This window comes from Pinus tabuliformis, chromosome X, assembly GCF_031772625.1.
Source record: "Pinus tabuliformis cultivar Carrire ecotype Pingquan chromosome X, CPIR1, whole genome shotgun sequence".
NCBI lineage: Eukaryota > Viridiplantae > Streptophyta > Pinopsida > Pinales > Pinaceae > Pinus > Pinus tabuliformis.
In genome coordinates this window covers 319,984,721-319,998,503 of record NC_142308.1, presented here as the reverse complement: position 1 = coordinate 319,998,503, position 13,783 = coordinate 319,984,721, and the positions used below count along the sequence as shown (strand labels likewise).

General features: G+C 36.3%; 1 protein-coding gene across 5 annotated transcripts in view; it reads right to left on the bottom strand.

Annotated features, from left to right (window-relative positions):
• The window catches only part of LOC149139742 (zerumbone synthase-like), a 187,180-nt gene that overhangs the window by 96,193 nt on the left and 77,204 nt on the right, over positions 1-13,783 (bottom strand). The window contains exon 1 of one of the 5 annotated variants that reach the window (XM_089448560.1): positions 9,583-9,746. The exons of 3 other annotated variants lie outside the window; for them this stretch is intronic. In XM_089448560.1, the coding sequence (XP_089304686.1) occupies positions 9,583-9,650 (68 nt within the window). In that variant the 5' untranslated portion in view covers positions 9,651-9,746. Of the gene's footprint in view, positions 1-9,582; positions 9,747-13,783 lie in introns of those variants that run through there. One more of the 5 variants, XM_089448559.1, reaches the window with a different exon arrangement.

Sequence of the window (13,783 nt, the reverse complement as noted above, 5' to 3'; positions counted from 1 at the left end):
GATAAATACAATAAAAGACAAAAGGTCAAATCACCTTTTATAAAAGATTTAATTAGTTTCTAATTAATGGTTAGATGAAGTAACAACTAATTAATGATATTAAACCGCATTTAGATTAACACCCGTATTGCATGGGATTTTTTTTTTCTATTTTTTATATCCCTTTTTTTCTATTTTTCTCTTTCTTTCTTTATATATATATCTACATATCTACATATCTATATATATATATATATATGTGTGTGTGTGTGTGTGTGTGTGTGTGTGTGTGGATATCAAATAAAATGTAAAAATACAAAGTAGGTTACAACATAGTACATGATTCCTTATAAGGTAAGGTGGGGTATCATATTTTAGAATAATATTGAGGATATATTGATAAGGTATGCCTTTTAAATAATAGTTTATAATGAAAAGGTACATCAACATCATTGATGTATAGAAAACATAATTATAAATATATGATTATATTAGTAATTATTCATTTAGAGGTAGAAATAAAACTAGGTATTGAAAATGGCATTAAAAAAAATGGAAATTTAGGATCCTTGTTAAAATAGAGATTTCAAAAAGGCCTCATCTAACTTATAAAAGAAATGACCTTTTCTACAACATGTTTTCTAGTTAATTTTAATCAAAATCAGGCAGAGATTTTTAGAAACTTGAGTACTAAGTTAATATTTTCAAGGTGTTGAATCCATTTATGCATTCAAAATTGTATTCTAAACAACAAAAATTGTTTTTTGAAATTGTCTATTTCATCTATAAGTTTGACTATGTTTTTCAAAAATAATAAATATTATATTAAAAAGAGTTCAACAATAAATTTTAGTTGTATTTTTCAATATTTTAGATGTGTTATTTAATATTTCATAATTAACGTCCTAAACACAAGTTCAAGTGGTTCAAGTGAATCGCTGGCATTTCTTACTCTCCTCGATGTTTTTGGAAGGTTTCGTAAATTTTTTAAACATCAGGATGGGTTTTCACACTTCTTTTTTTATAAAAATCTATAGATCTAATTAAATAATTTCATCTCGTTCTATTGGATCCTATGTAACCTTCCATATCTACCCACATATCTGTTGGTTTTGTCTGTCTGAGACATATCTCCAAAATCAAGATTAGATCAAATTGTTTAGTTGGAATCTCTGTGTTAGGATACCTACCCTTGTCATAGCGAATATTTTATTATATTATAGTGTAGATTTGTTTATATTATTAAGATAAATTTATGATTTTTCCCTCTATTACAGAGGTTGCAGGATTTTGACCGCCATCATTCACCTGTGGGAAAGTTTGACTAGAGTTAAACTCTGAAAAGAAATGTACTGACCTGTCAAATGGAAGGATCAACAGTATGGCGAAACGGTTTTTGCTAGCGGAATAGTGATGGCTAATATGCCCTTTAGATCCGGTCAACACGTTCCGGCTCATTTTTACCATAGCCACTGCAAATTTCTGGAAGAAAAGATTTTGATGAAGAACGAAGTCCTTCAAAATTTGTTTGGTGCGAGAGTCATTGTAGAGATCCTGATCAGAGGTGAAAAAACCCTTGCAGTTCATTAGGTCTACGTATACTTATCGTCGAACAATTTGGGTGTGTGGATGTCCAACACGCTGTTATTGTGAAGGTCTTGCAAGGAACACGATCCTAATGTAGCATGGGCAAACCCGGGATCGATATTCCCTCTCGCTTCATTCGACCAATACTACAGCGAGGGTTGCGGGATTCTTCAGCACTCTAATCTCTAGTCATTTGCCCCAGGCCTCTATATGAAATTCCTCATACTATATTCTGATTATTTATTTCCAGTTATTTCCTCTATATTTCCTTCCATTTATTTAAAAGTAGACTTTCTTGCGAATCTTTATTTTTGGAGATTCACACAGGGTTAACAAATTGGGTTGCAAGGAAGCTTGTTCAAGTCTTATTGTATTTCAGTAAGGTTCTTCATTTCTCCTCCCTTTATTGCAGTGATTCTTCTACAATATTTCCAAATTCGACACTCGATCTTGCTAGAGAAGTGTCGGATTCCTTCCCCACTGCTATCGAGTAACCCTTCAAACAGATCGATTTAACCGATCATTCAAAACAAACCTTGGTATTTTGAGTGTCTAGTTGATAAGCATGTACGTACACCTATCTCAACGGAACCATTCCACAAGAAATTACAGTGCTACCAGCTCTTTCATCATTAGATCTCTTCAAGAACACTGTGAGTGGGAAATTTTTCCTTTTATCACTTTCATTGTAGCAGGTTGTTTCGAGAAGTCAGGGGGCAACATTGTTAGATTCTGCTAAATGGGAGGCAATGAAGAGAGACCTGATTCCGCAACAACCGAACATAGAGATAAAAACGCGGAAACTGCTGCGAGATTAAGTCAATACTATACGGAGAGTGTGATTAGATTCGAATGAGGGACTAAACCAAAATGTTAGAATTTTCATATATCCTATGAAAATCACTGCCATTGGAGAATGATCATATTTCGATTTGATTGACATTGCAATGTATTTGGGGCTCTTATGGTTGGTGGTTATGAAATGGCTGTTTTTGGATATTTATGCAAATCTAGGTGGATTGGTCTTAATTGCAGCGTGATTGGAAGTGTAAAGTTGTTGCTGTTATCATCATTCTTGTTGTGTAGTAGTTTTGCTTTTGTGATCAGTGGGAACACATTTTCCAACTTGGTTTTATCAATGTGTGTAAAAGATTATAAGAGCTTCATGAGAAGAAGGTGGGAACACATTTTCGAAGTTGGTTTTATCAAGGTGGGTAAAAGATTAGAAGAGCTTCATGAGAAGAAGGTGTCAGATAAACTTTGTAACGGGTTTACAGTTGTAGCTATTACAACTCGCTTGCAAGCAGATAATGCAACCATTAAGAATTAGTTCCAAACTAAAATGGATGAGAAAATTATGACGGTTAACCATCCCGAGTCAACCATGGGCACATATTTTGAGATCCTTGCAAATGAATTTGGAGAGAAGATTGACTTCCTTGATCGTCTGGAGGAGGAAGTTGAGTAACAGTTAATTATGAAAGATGAGGTCATTTAGAACTTGCGAAAACAAGATTATGATGCCTTATCTGAACAGTTAATTACGAAAGATGAGGTCATTTAGAACTTGCGAGAGTCCATGCAACATCTTGAATCAAAAGTCATCTCCTTCATAATGCTTAGAAGGAGAATGTTATTTTTGAGCTATCAAGCTCACGTGATGATGTTGATAATGTTTCTTTTGCTTCACCTAGTATTGAAACATACACCATTCACATTGGTTCTCAATTATTGAGGAAAATAGGATATACCAAAGGAGGACTTGAGAAGAATGGATAGGGAATTGTTGTTTTTATTAACTCTGTAGTGCTGACATAAAGAGCATATCTTAGATAGGATCTTGTTGTGGTGCCATTACCTACATTTATCTTTGTTGAGACTCAATAAGTGTCATTTGTTGTTGATGGAATTCTGACTGAGGTGCTGGAAGAAAATACTCCTGCTGATTGTGATAAATGATCAATGACATGGTCGTTAATGTCATTCTAGATGATAGCGGTGTTGTGCTCATCTTTGAGTTTGTAGAACAAAACCTTGAGCCATATCAAATCCTCTTAAGGTACAAATGAAGTTACTGAGGTATCAACGTTCTTGGTCACATAGTAGCCCTACATTCAAATCATTGCAAAAGAGACATGAAAGGATGAACCATGGACTAGCTCTGACCATTGTGATTGATTGTGGTTGGATCAATCAATTATCATGGCATCATTTGAAAAGATTTTTGTAGATTTCGTATCGTTGTGTCTCACTAGTTGTGCAATCATACAAGGTTCCTCCCATTAGATATTGATTGTCGCTACTCCCTTAGCTATTCTTCAAGGGGGCATTTCTTGATGGCAGAGACTATTGATTTATGCTCCTCCTATAGTTGTGTTTCTGGGGGAGAGGCAGGGGAGTTCGATTATGAGAGATATTGTTATCATTCTTTTGTTGTTATTGATTGTTCTAATTTTTTGTGATTGAATTGTCTAATGATGATGATGTTCACATAAGTTCATGAGTGTTGTTGTAATGTGTTTGAGCCGATTTTTCCATATTTACATGCCTCATTATTTATTTGTCGATTGATGGTGTTGCTTATGTTTGAAGCCATTGTACTTGCCTATTTTCTTGGGGAAGTTGACAATGTTTTCCTCCCTTGTGACTCTGCAACACTTTTACATTAGAGATCAATTGACCTCATTGAGGTATCATGGCTCTCATATACAAAATATGGTACTTCAACTATTCGTTCTCCTTTGTTGGAGTGAATCTTTATTCTTGACGTTCAATGGATCGTCATGGGATTTAAAATTTTAAATCCATGCTTATCTGAGCACTGACATCTTTCTCTTCTTTTTTTCTTGGGGGAGGGGGGGGGGGGGGGGGGGAGGGCGGGGTGGGGGAGTTTTTCCTATTGGTTTTTCTCAGTTTCTCCACTCATAAGAGTTTGTACTCAGGTACCTTGTTGTTGAGACCCAACTTTTCATTACGATTACTTCCTATGCTTCTTTTAAGGGAGGAGGGTGTTAGAGTTGGTCTTTTCCAAGGCTTGCCTCTCCAAGGAGAAAGTTATAGGGAATTTTAAGCTTACATAGAGATTTGTAATTGCTCAATTGTCATAATTATCCTTAATTAACACTGGCCTACTCCATTTCTATATAATAGAAATTTTCTATATACTTAAATATTATAAATAACATAATACTTTTACAACTCGTAAAAAATTTCAAAGAAAATGATTTTGTACCCGATTCCAAATAATTTTCATGGATCTAACTTTCCATACCATACCATATATATATATATATATATATATATATATATATATATATATATATATATATATATATATATATATATATAGATATAAAGAAAAACAAACAACAATTCTTTCCTTATGATGGATCAAATGAATCGCAACTCTTTGCACTGAATCAACGGGCATTCTCCACCAAACAGGTTGTTCATTCTCTTTCCACCTATTATGGTGATCTAGTAGAAATCTTCCAAGAACTAGATCATCATGATAGGATTGTCATGAAGGATCCCGAAGATGTTGTCGCCTATAAAAAAATCAGTTGACAGACCGCGGTGCATATCTTCTTGAATGGACTAGATGCAGACTTTGAACAAATTTGAGGTGAGATTCTCAGAAAGGATCCTGAACTTGATCTTGAAGCAATTTATGTAAATGTTCGCCATGATACTGTTCGCCGAGCTGCACTTCAAGGTGAACCTAAACACTCTGAATCCGCTGCTATGGTGGCTCTTCGGGGCAAGCCTTACCAATCGCAAAACATAGATCGCACTTCTGGTCCGCCGAATCACACAACTGACCAAAATCAGTCATCTGGATCACAAAATCGTAGCTATGAAATAGGAGCTACAAAATCAGAACATGTATGTACTCACTGTGGAGAAACAGGGCATATAAATTCACGTTGCTATGAATTAATTGGAATGGTGGGATCTTGCCAAGGAACCTCGCAAGCGAAATTCAAAGTCAAATCATCATGCTTCTGTTGTTGTGGTTGAGCCCTCCACTAACACCAGTACTACTGAGGAAGCCTCTTCTTTCATTGCTACTGCTAGGAATGTTGGTAAGTCTCTTCATACCTCTATCCCTATTAGTCATAGTGAATAGATAATTGATTCAGGTTCCATAGATCACATGACCTTTGATGGTAAACATATTTAGTCCATGAAATCCTCAGATGACCATATAGTGTCCACAGCCAATGGTACTCCCTCTCTCGTGGTTGGAGAAGTTTCAGTTTCTCTTACCCAAAATTTGAATTTGGAGTCTGTTCTATTTGTTCCTTCTCTTAATCATAACTTGTTGTCTATTGCTCAAATAACCCTCACTTTGAACTGTATTGTGATATTTTGGCCTAACCTTTGTGTTTTTAAGGACATTCGGACTCGAAACACAATTGGTTATGGTACTAGGAGAGGAAAGCTCTATTATCTTGATCTACTGCTGGAAATCTCCAATCAGTTGGCTCAAGTTTTCTCAGCTAATAAGTCTGACACACATCAGCATTCAGAGTCTGGTTATAGCACAGGCATTTTAGCCATGTATCTTCTGGATATTTACAGAAGTTGTTTCCAAAGCTCTTTTCTCAATTAAATGTTTCGGATTTTAAGTGTGACATTTGTGAACTCACTAAAAGTCACCGTGTACCATTTCCCATTAGTATGCATAAAATTCTTGCACCTTTTATGGTTATTCACTCTGATGTCTGGGGACCTGCAAAAACTTCTTCTTTGAGTGGAGCATGTTGGTTTGTTTCTTTTATTGATGATCATACTCGCGTGACTTGGGTTTGTTTAATGAAATCAAATAATGAAGTTAGTTCCCTATTTCAGCAATTTCACAAAATAATAGCCACCCAATATAAATCAAATATTCAGGTTCTTCGTAGTGATAATGGTGGATAGTTTGTTAATCAAAACTTGAAACAATACTTGAATTTACATGGTATTGTTCATCAGATGACTTGCCCTTACTCCCCTCAACAAAACGAGATAGCAGAACGGAAAAATCGTCGCCTTCTTGAAGTTGTTCATGCTTCCTTGTTTGGGGCTCATATGCCTATTAGTTATTGGGGAGAAGCCATTACGGCCGCAGCTTATCTCATTAACCATGTACCCTCTAGTTCAATACAATTTCAGAACCCCTTTGATGTTCTCCATAATACTGTGAGTGCCCCTACCATACCGAATTTGTTCCCTAAAGTTTTTGGGTGTGTAGCCTTTGTGCACCTTCACAAACCCTTGAGAAATAAGCTAGAACCCCATGCCCTTTGCTACATATTTGTTGGCTATGCCTTGCATCAAAAAGGTTATCGGTGTTATTACCCCCCTCCTCGTAAAATTTATGTTACTCGTGATGTGGTCTTTCATGAAGATGATATGTATTATTCTGCCTCTGTGTCTCCACTTCAGGGGGAGAATAGAGATGAAATGGAGACTTTGCATCGTTCTTTGGACCTTGATCTTATAAGTGGAGATAATTTGGACACTAGGGGTGAATGTGACTATTTGGAAACAAGTGATGGTGACGCTGTAACTCAAAGAGGTGATTGTCTAGATGGGCAGCAAGTTATGGAGAATGAGGTTCCGAATCAAATGGAAGTGGAAGTGTCGTCTATGTCTTCCTCCTCTCACGATGTACCACCAAACCAATTGTCTTCTCCAGCCGATTCCATGCCCGAGTCTCAGGTAAACTATAAATCTGAACCTCAATTTAAAAAGTTACTAGATCGAGTCATAAGAGGGAAACCCAAAGTTAACTATGTACCTGTTCTCAACTCCAAATCTAAGTATCCCATAAGCAATTATGTATCCTACCATAGACTGTCAAATAAGAGTAAGGCATTTGTGAATCAATTATCTGTTGTAATTATTCCTTACAGTGTGTAGGAAGCTTTGAAAGATCCTAGATGGAGGGAGGTGATGAATGAAGAAATGAAGTCTCTTTAAAAAAATTCAACGTGGGAAGCTTTTGACTTGCCTGGAGGGAAGATACCTGTTGGACGTAGGTGGGTATTCTGCATTGAATACAAAGCTGATGGAACCATAGAACGGTTCAAATCAAGACATGTCGCCAAGGGATATACTCAAACATATGGAATTGATTATATGGAGACATTCACACCAATGGCCAAAATTAATACAGTCTATATTTTACTATCTCTTGCGGTGAATTTTGACTAGCCTTTATATCAATTCGATGTAAAGAATGCATTTCTGCATGGAGATCTCCAAGAAGAAGTATATATGGAGTTGCCCCCTGGTTGTAAGCTGCAGACTAAAGGCAATAAATAGGTCTGTAGATTGAAAAAATCTTTATATGGCTTGAAGCAATCTCCTAGAGTGTGGTTTGGAAGGTTCACTAGCTTTATCAGGTCTATTGGTTACAAGCAAAGTAACTCAGATCACACTCTCTTCTTGAAACATAATGGAGAACGAATCACAGCCCTCATTATGTACATTGATGATATGATAGTAACTCGAGATGATCTTGAAGAAAGGAAAGCACTGCAAGAGCAGCTTGCCCGCGAGTTTGAATGAAGGATCTTGGGAAATTGAAGTATTTCCTTGGAATTGAAGTGTCAAGATCAAAGAAAGATATTTTTCTATCACAACAGAAATATGTCTTAGAATTATTGAAGGAAATTGGCATGACGGGATGTAGTACAGCTAGTACCCCTATGGAAGAAAATCTGAAGCTAGGTGTGCACCCAAACCAAGTTCCTCCTAACAAGGAGCGCTATCAGAGATTGGTTGGAATATTAATGTATCTTGCACATACTCTGCCGGATTTAGCCTATGCACTAAGTGTTGTCAGTCAATTGATGCACTCCCCAAGTGAAGAACATATGAATGCTGTCATCCGGATCTTATGCTATTTGAAGTCATCTCGAGGAAAGGGAATTTTATTCACAAAAGGTGATAGCTTGGATGTTAAAGGTTATATAGATGCTGATTGGGTTGGGTCAATTAAAGATAGACGTTCTACATCAAGCTACTTCACTTTTGTAGGAGAAAATCTGGTTACTTGGCGAAGTAAAAAAACAAGAGGTAGTTGCTAGATCTAGTGCTGAGGCCGAATACAGAGGAATGGCTAAGGCAATATGTGAATTGTTGTGGATCAGAAATTTGTTGCAAGATTTACATATGAAGCAAGTCGGTCCTATGAAGTTATATTGTGATAAAAATGCAGCATGTGATACTGCTCATAATCCAGTTCAACATGATCGAACTAAGCATGTTGAGGTTGATAGGCATTTTATCAAGGAGAAACTAGAAGCAAAGTTGATTGAAGTTCCTCATGTTCGATCTCAAGACTAGCTTGCTGATGTGTTGACCAAAGCAGTTGTCAAACCAAGCATTTAATGGTTGTCTCAACAAACTTGGCATGAGTGACATCTACTTACCAACTTGAGGGGGAGTGTTGACAATTGGGAGCAATTATCTCCAAGTTGGTTCTCCGTAATTCAAGTTCCTAATTTGTCTCTGCCACTGGCTGATTCCTAATTTACCTTTGCCAATGGCTGTACAGATAGACGAGAATCACACTTAAAAAATTGGCTGTATAGACCCCTGTGATTGTATCAGTTTTCCTTTTTCTAGGCCTAAACTATAAGATCTAACGTGTATACAAGGACTATTTATGCTGAACAAGTATGAGTAAAAAATTAATTAAAGGCTTTCTTAAAACTTCCTTGTTTTGAATATAACAACACTTTAAAATCATGCCTACTTCAATAATATTTGAATCATGCGTGCCTTAATTCATAGAATAAGTTATCATGTAAAACCGTCATTTTACCCTTATAAATTCAATTAAAAACCTAAAATATGTGGCTATACAACAGAGAAAAGGAAACATATAATTACACAACATAGCAAAACATAGCAAAAGCATTTATATTTTAAGTCTATTTTTAAAACAGATCATAATTTCAAAGAAATCTCAAACAGACAGATTGCAAAAACATAAAGCCATTCTGCGGTAGTGATTACCGTTGCTCTGCATGGACGTTGAGATTGCCAACACAGCCACCAAATGCATCAGCCTCCTGCTCAGACATGGTAATTACATGATGAAGAAAGCCTCAGATGAAATTACAGCGAGAAGTAGCTGCAGATATTGTGTAATAAGGGCCTTGCAAGGAATACTATAGAATCCATCACAGCCAAACCAGTACATGAATATTTATGTACTGTAAGTCTACCACGTCCCAACCATGTCAAAATCGATCCTAGATTGTGATGTGACCATGTGGCTTTGCTTTATCGGATCCCTTTAGTTAGAGGGACGTAAGGAATCTTTCTATGTAATAATGGCATGCATAACCCGTTTACCGCCGGTAATATAGGGAAGAGTTGAAAGAGGCTTCATCGATAATCCATCAGAGCCAAACCAGTACATGAATATTAATGTACTGTAAGTCTGCCACGTCCCAACCATGTCAAAATCGATCCTAGATTGTGATGTGACGATGAGGCTTTGCTTTATCGGATCCCTGTAGTTACAGAGACGTAAGGAATCTTTCTATGTAATAATGGCATGCATAACACGTTTATCGCCGGTAATATAGGGAAGAGTTGAAAGAGATTTAATTTTTCGTTTGGTTTTTTTAGGAATGAGATTGATACTAAACTGAGGCCAGCTTTAATGTTGGATGAAAAACATTCTTCTTATTAGGGGGATGTAGGATGCTATCACCAGCTGTTATAAGCTCAGTTAAGTCTGGAGGTCATTAAAATAGTTTAATTATCCTAAAATAATTCTCATCTTCAACCCCCTCTTATAAGATTTGAATATGTACCTTATACTAATATCCTATAAGATTTGAATCTGTACCTTGTACCAATATTAATGCACCGTGTCTATCACGTCACCATGTCAAAATCAAACATAGATCGTGACTTTGCTTTATTGGATCTAACTACATAAACCATGTGACTTTGCTTTATCTGATCTAACTACAGAGATGTAAGGAATCTCTGCATAATAGTACTATGCTTAACAGTTTATCATCAGTATTATAAAAGATATTTAAAGAGAATTTAAAGAAATTTTGATTTATTTAGTTGGAATTTAAAGATATAAATTATAGATTTTAGTTAAATTATAGTTTTTTTACAGTGAAATTATATTTTAATATACTAATAGATTTAGCCCATTGGAAAATTTAAAATATGCAATTTTCCCGTTTCTCATTCAATTTGACTGACAAAATTTATAAAACATATCGCAGAAAAGATCAAAAGATGAACTGTTTGCACTTACGTACTACTAAATGGGACGACACGTTAAAAAAAAAAAAGGGGAAAACAAAGCAAACTGCCAAGAACAATGACGTTGATCTTATCAGACATTAGAGGAGAAAAACAAAGCAAAGGACCAAGACCAATGACTTTGATGCCGATTATTATCGGCCATGCAGTAAGCCCATTATGGCGATTATTATCCGTACTTCATGTAACCATTAGCATGCATATTCATCCATCACCATTGATTTCTTCATCCATGACCATTCCGAAATTCCGACCTGCTCCAACTCTGACCTGCGCAACAACACCACTACGACATAACTGCTCTGACAATCAATGCAATATACGTGGTGGTAAGGGTCCGAATACCTGCATTTAATGCCACTTTCCCATCATATTTCAAACATGGCCCCTTCTCACCATATTTTAAACGGGAATCATCATAATAATAAAGAAAGAGAGAAAATTATTTTAATGTCCACGACGTTGAAGATAGTCCATGGAACGGTTTGCTTCTTCATATGGTTGATGTATTCGGCCCTTTCCGTATGAACCCTCACAACAAACCTTTCGCTAAATAGATTATCCCAAGAGCTAGCTCCTGGAATATCTGAATAACTTTCCATGTTGTCTTTGAAGGCTTTTTTTTCCACTTTTCCAGAAGAACAAAAAATACATACTTTTTCCTCCCACACTTCTTTTGGTCTTTTCCAATGCCCTATTTCACAATAGAGTTGATGAGAATTAGTCCTTAACTAAGCAATAAGAATTTTGGCTCTCCAAGAAATATTGGTCTCTATGTATGCTTTTTGTTGATGATTATGAGTGGGATTAAACACTTCTATATAGTATTTTTTCTTTCTCCTTAACTCCTTATCCCAAGTACCCTTGTGGAACTTATCCATAACAAAAGATTTTATCTCTTTATTGTTTATGTGATGCATGTTAAAGCAAATACCCCGTTTACTAAACCATTTATTATTTCGTTGCATGCAAGTCTTTTTTCTTTTGCACAATATGTCATTTGAGACAACCTTAGGCCATCTACCCTCTTCCATTTGCTCATTTTTTTTAAATACGTTATGACTCGCACTATAGCAATTGCTTCAATAGGAACAACCCATGTTTTACTTAACAAGATAGCATAAGGAACTACACTTTTAATTTTGAATTTGTTTGTAATCAAACGCTTCTAAATTTTCTCAATTTGTTTCCACTGCATGTCGGGTGTACTGTTGGCCCATAGTTCACAACCATAGAGAATCATCAGAATCACTATAAGCGCAAAAAGAGTTTGAGTGGTTTTCCAATCTCATAACTTTGTCTCTCTACACCTAAATTGAAAAGCATATAATGCTTTCCAACCAGCCAAAGTTCTTTTCTTTCTACAACTATCCCAACGTAGATTTTTGTTGAAGTCAATTCTGAGGTATTTGTAATCCGCAACTTTTTCCAAAATGTTGACTTCAAAGAAAAAATTATGTTGTTTATGTCTTCTTTTTTTAGAGAAAACCATAACTTTCGTTTTGCTAATATTAACTTGCATCCCCACCCTTCTACAAAAATTCTCAAGGGATAGTAAGTGCTCTTGCAAACCAAGAGCAGATTTAGCAATCAGAATAAGGTCATCTGCATGCAAAAGAAGCCTTATAACAAACTTGCCCAAATGGATACCATCACCCCCTTGCGAATTTTGTAGAAATTTTGAATAATAAACACATATTCAATGGAGATTATCCTGATCATGTACTATTACGGAATACATACACAATACATAAGCTCCTCTACATTGATCAGCAATTTAGCAGCATCAATAACAATAAAACATCAAGAGCATGCACACATTAACACAGTATGTAACCCGGGGAAAGCTTACAGCTGAAAACCCCACACTATATGTGTATTAATGATTGAGAACATTTAACATTACAATAGTCAATACTTCTCACAAGTATCCAGCAATATCTCCACCTGTTACACACAATATAGCTCAGATCTGATCTCCAAATCTATTCCACTGCTTGCCTGCCTCCACTGCACAATACCTGCTCAAAAATGAATGAGGATGGATTAACCAAACTCGTATTTACCTCCAAAGAATCACTCACACTGGGAAAGACGTGAGCAGAGACTATAATACTGGGCATTTACTGGGCAATACTCATTGGAATACTCAATCCCTTGATTGTGCAATTCCTCATGCACAACTATAGTCACAACTGATAGCAATCTGATCCTCTAACACCTGTCCCTGCTGAACTGAACATGCACTGACATGCAACTGAGTTAACTAATGTATTCTATAGTTGCATTATGAGTTAATAATTAGTTTAACAATTCATCATTAGTCTATTTGCAGTTAGACTAATTACAACTAGTTTAACCAAGTCAAACTGAACACAACTACATCAACTCCACAATCAACTCCACCAAACTCAACTGATTGAGTTCTCACTGAAGTCATGCATGCAACAACTCAACTGACCCACAAAGAAAGCATACTTCCTTCTGACAGCTGCATGTTCCACATCTGTAGCTCAAACTGAAGTGCTCCAAGAGAATAAGATCAAGTTTATAGTCCAAATATTATTATGAGACAATAATATTTGACTTTTCTATTTTTGACAGCCAGTCTAAAAATAGACTTTGATCACTCCTGCTGTGATCACTCCTACTGTGATCACTCCTGCTGTGATCATCCCTGCTGTGGTCACTCCTACTGTGATCATCCCTGCTGTGATCCAAAAATAGAACTTGCGCCATAATTTTCCTGCGGGCCCACTTAGTGAAGGCGACTCTTTTCACTAAGCTCCATCATCTTGTTGCAATCTCAACACTCCCTCTCGACAAGATATGGATTATCAGCAACCCCTATCCTACCTCAGTGGTATTCGAATTTGCTCCTGGTGAGAGCCTTCGTCAGAATATCAGCATCCTGATCCTC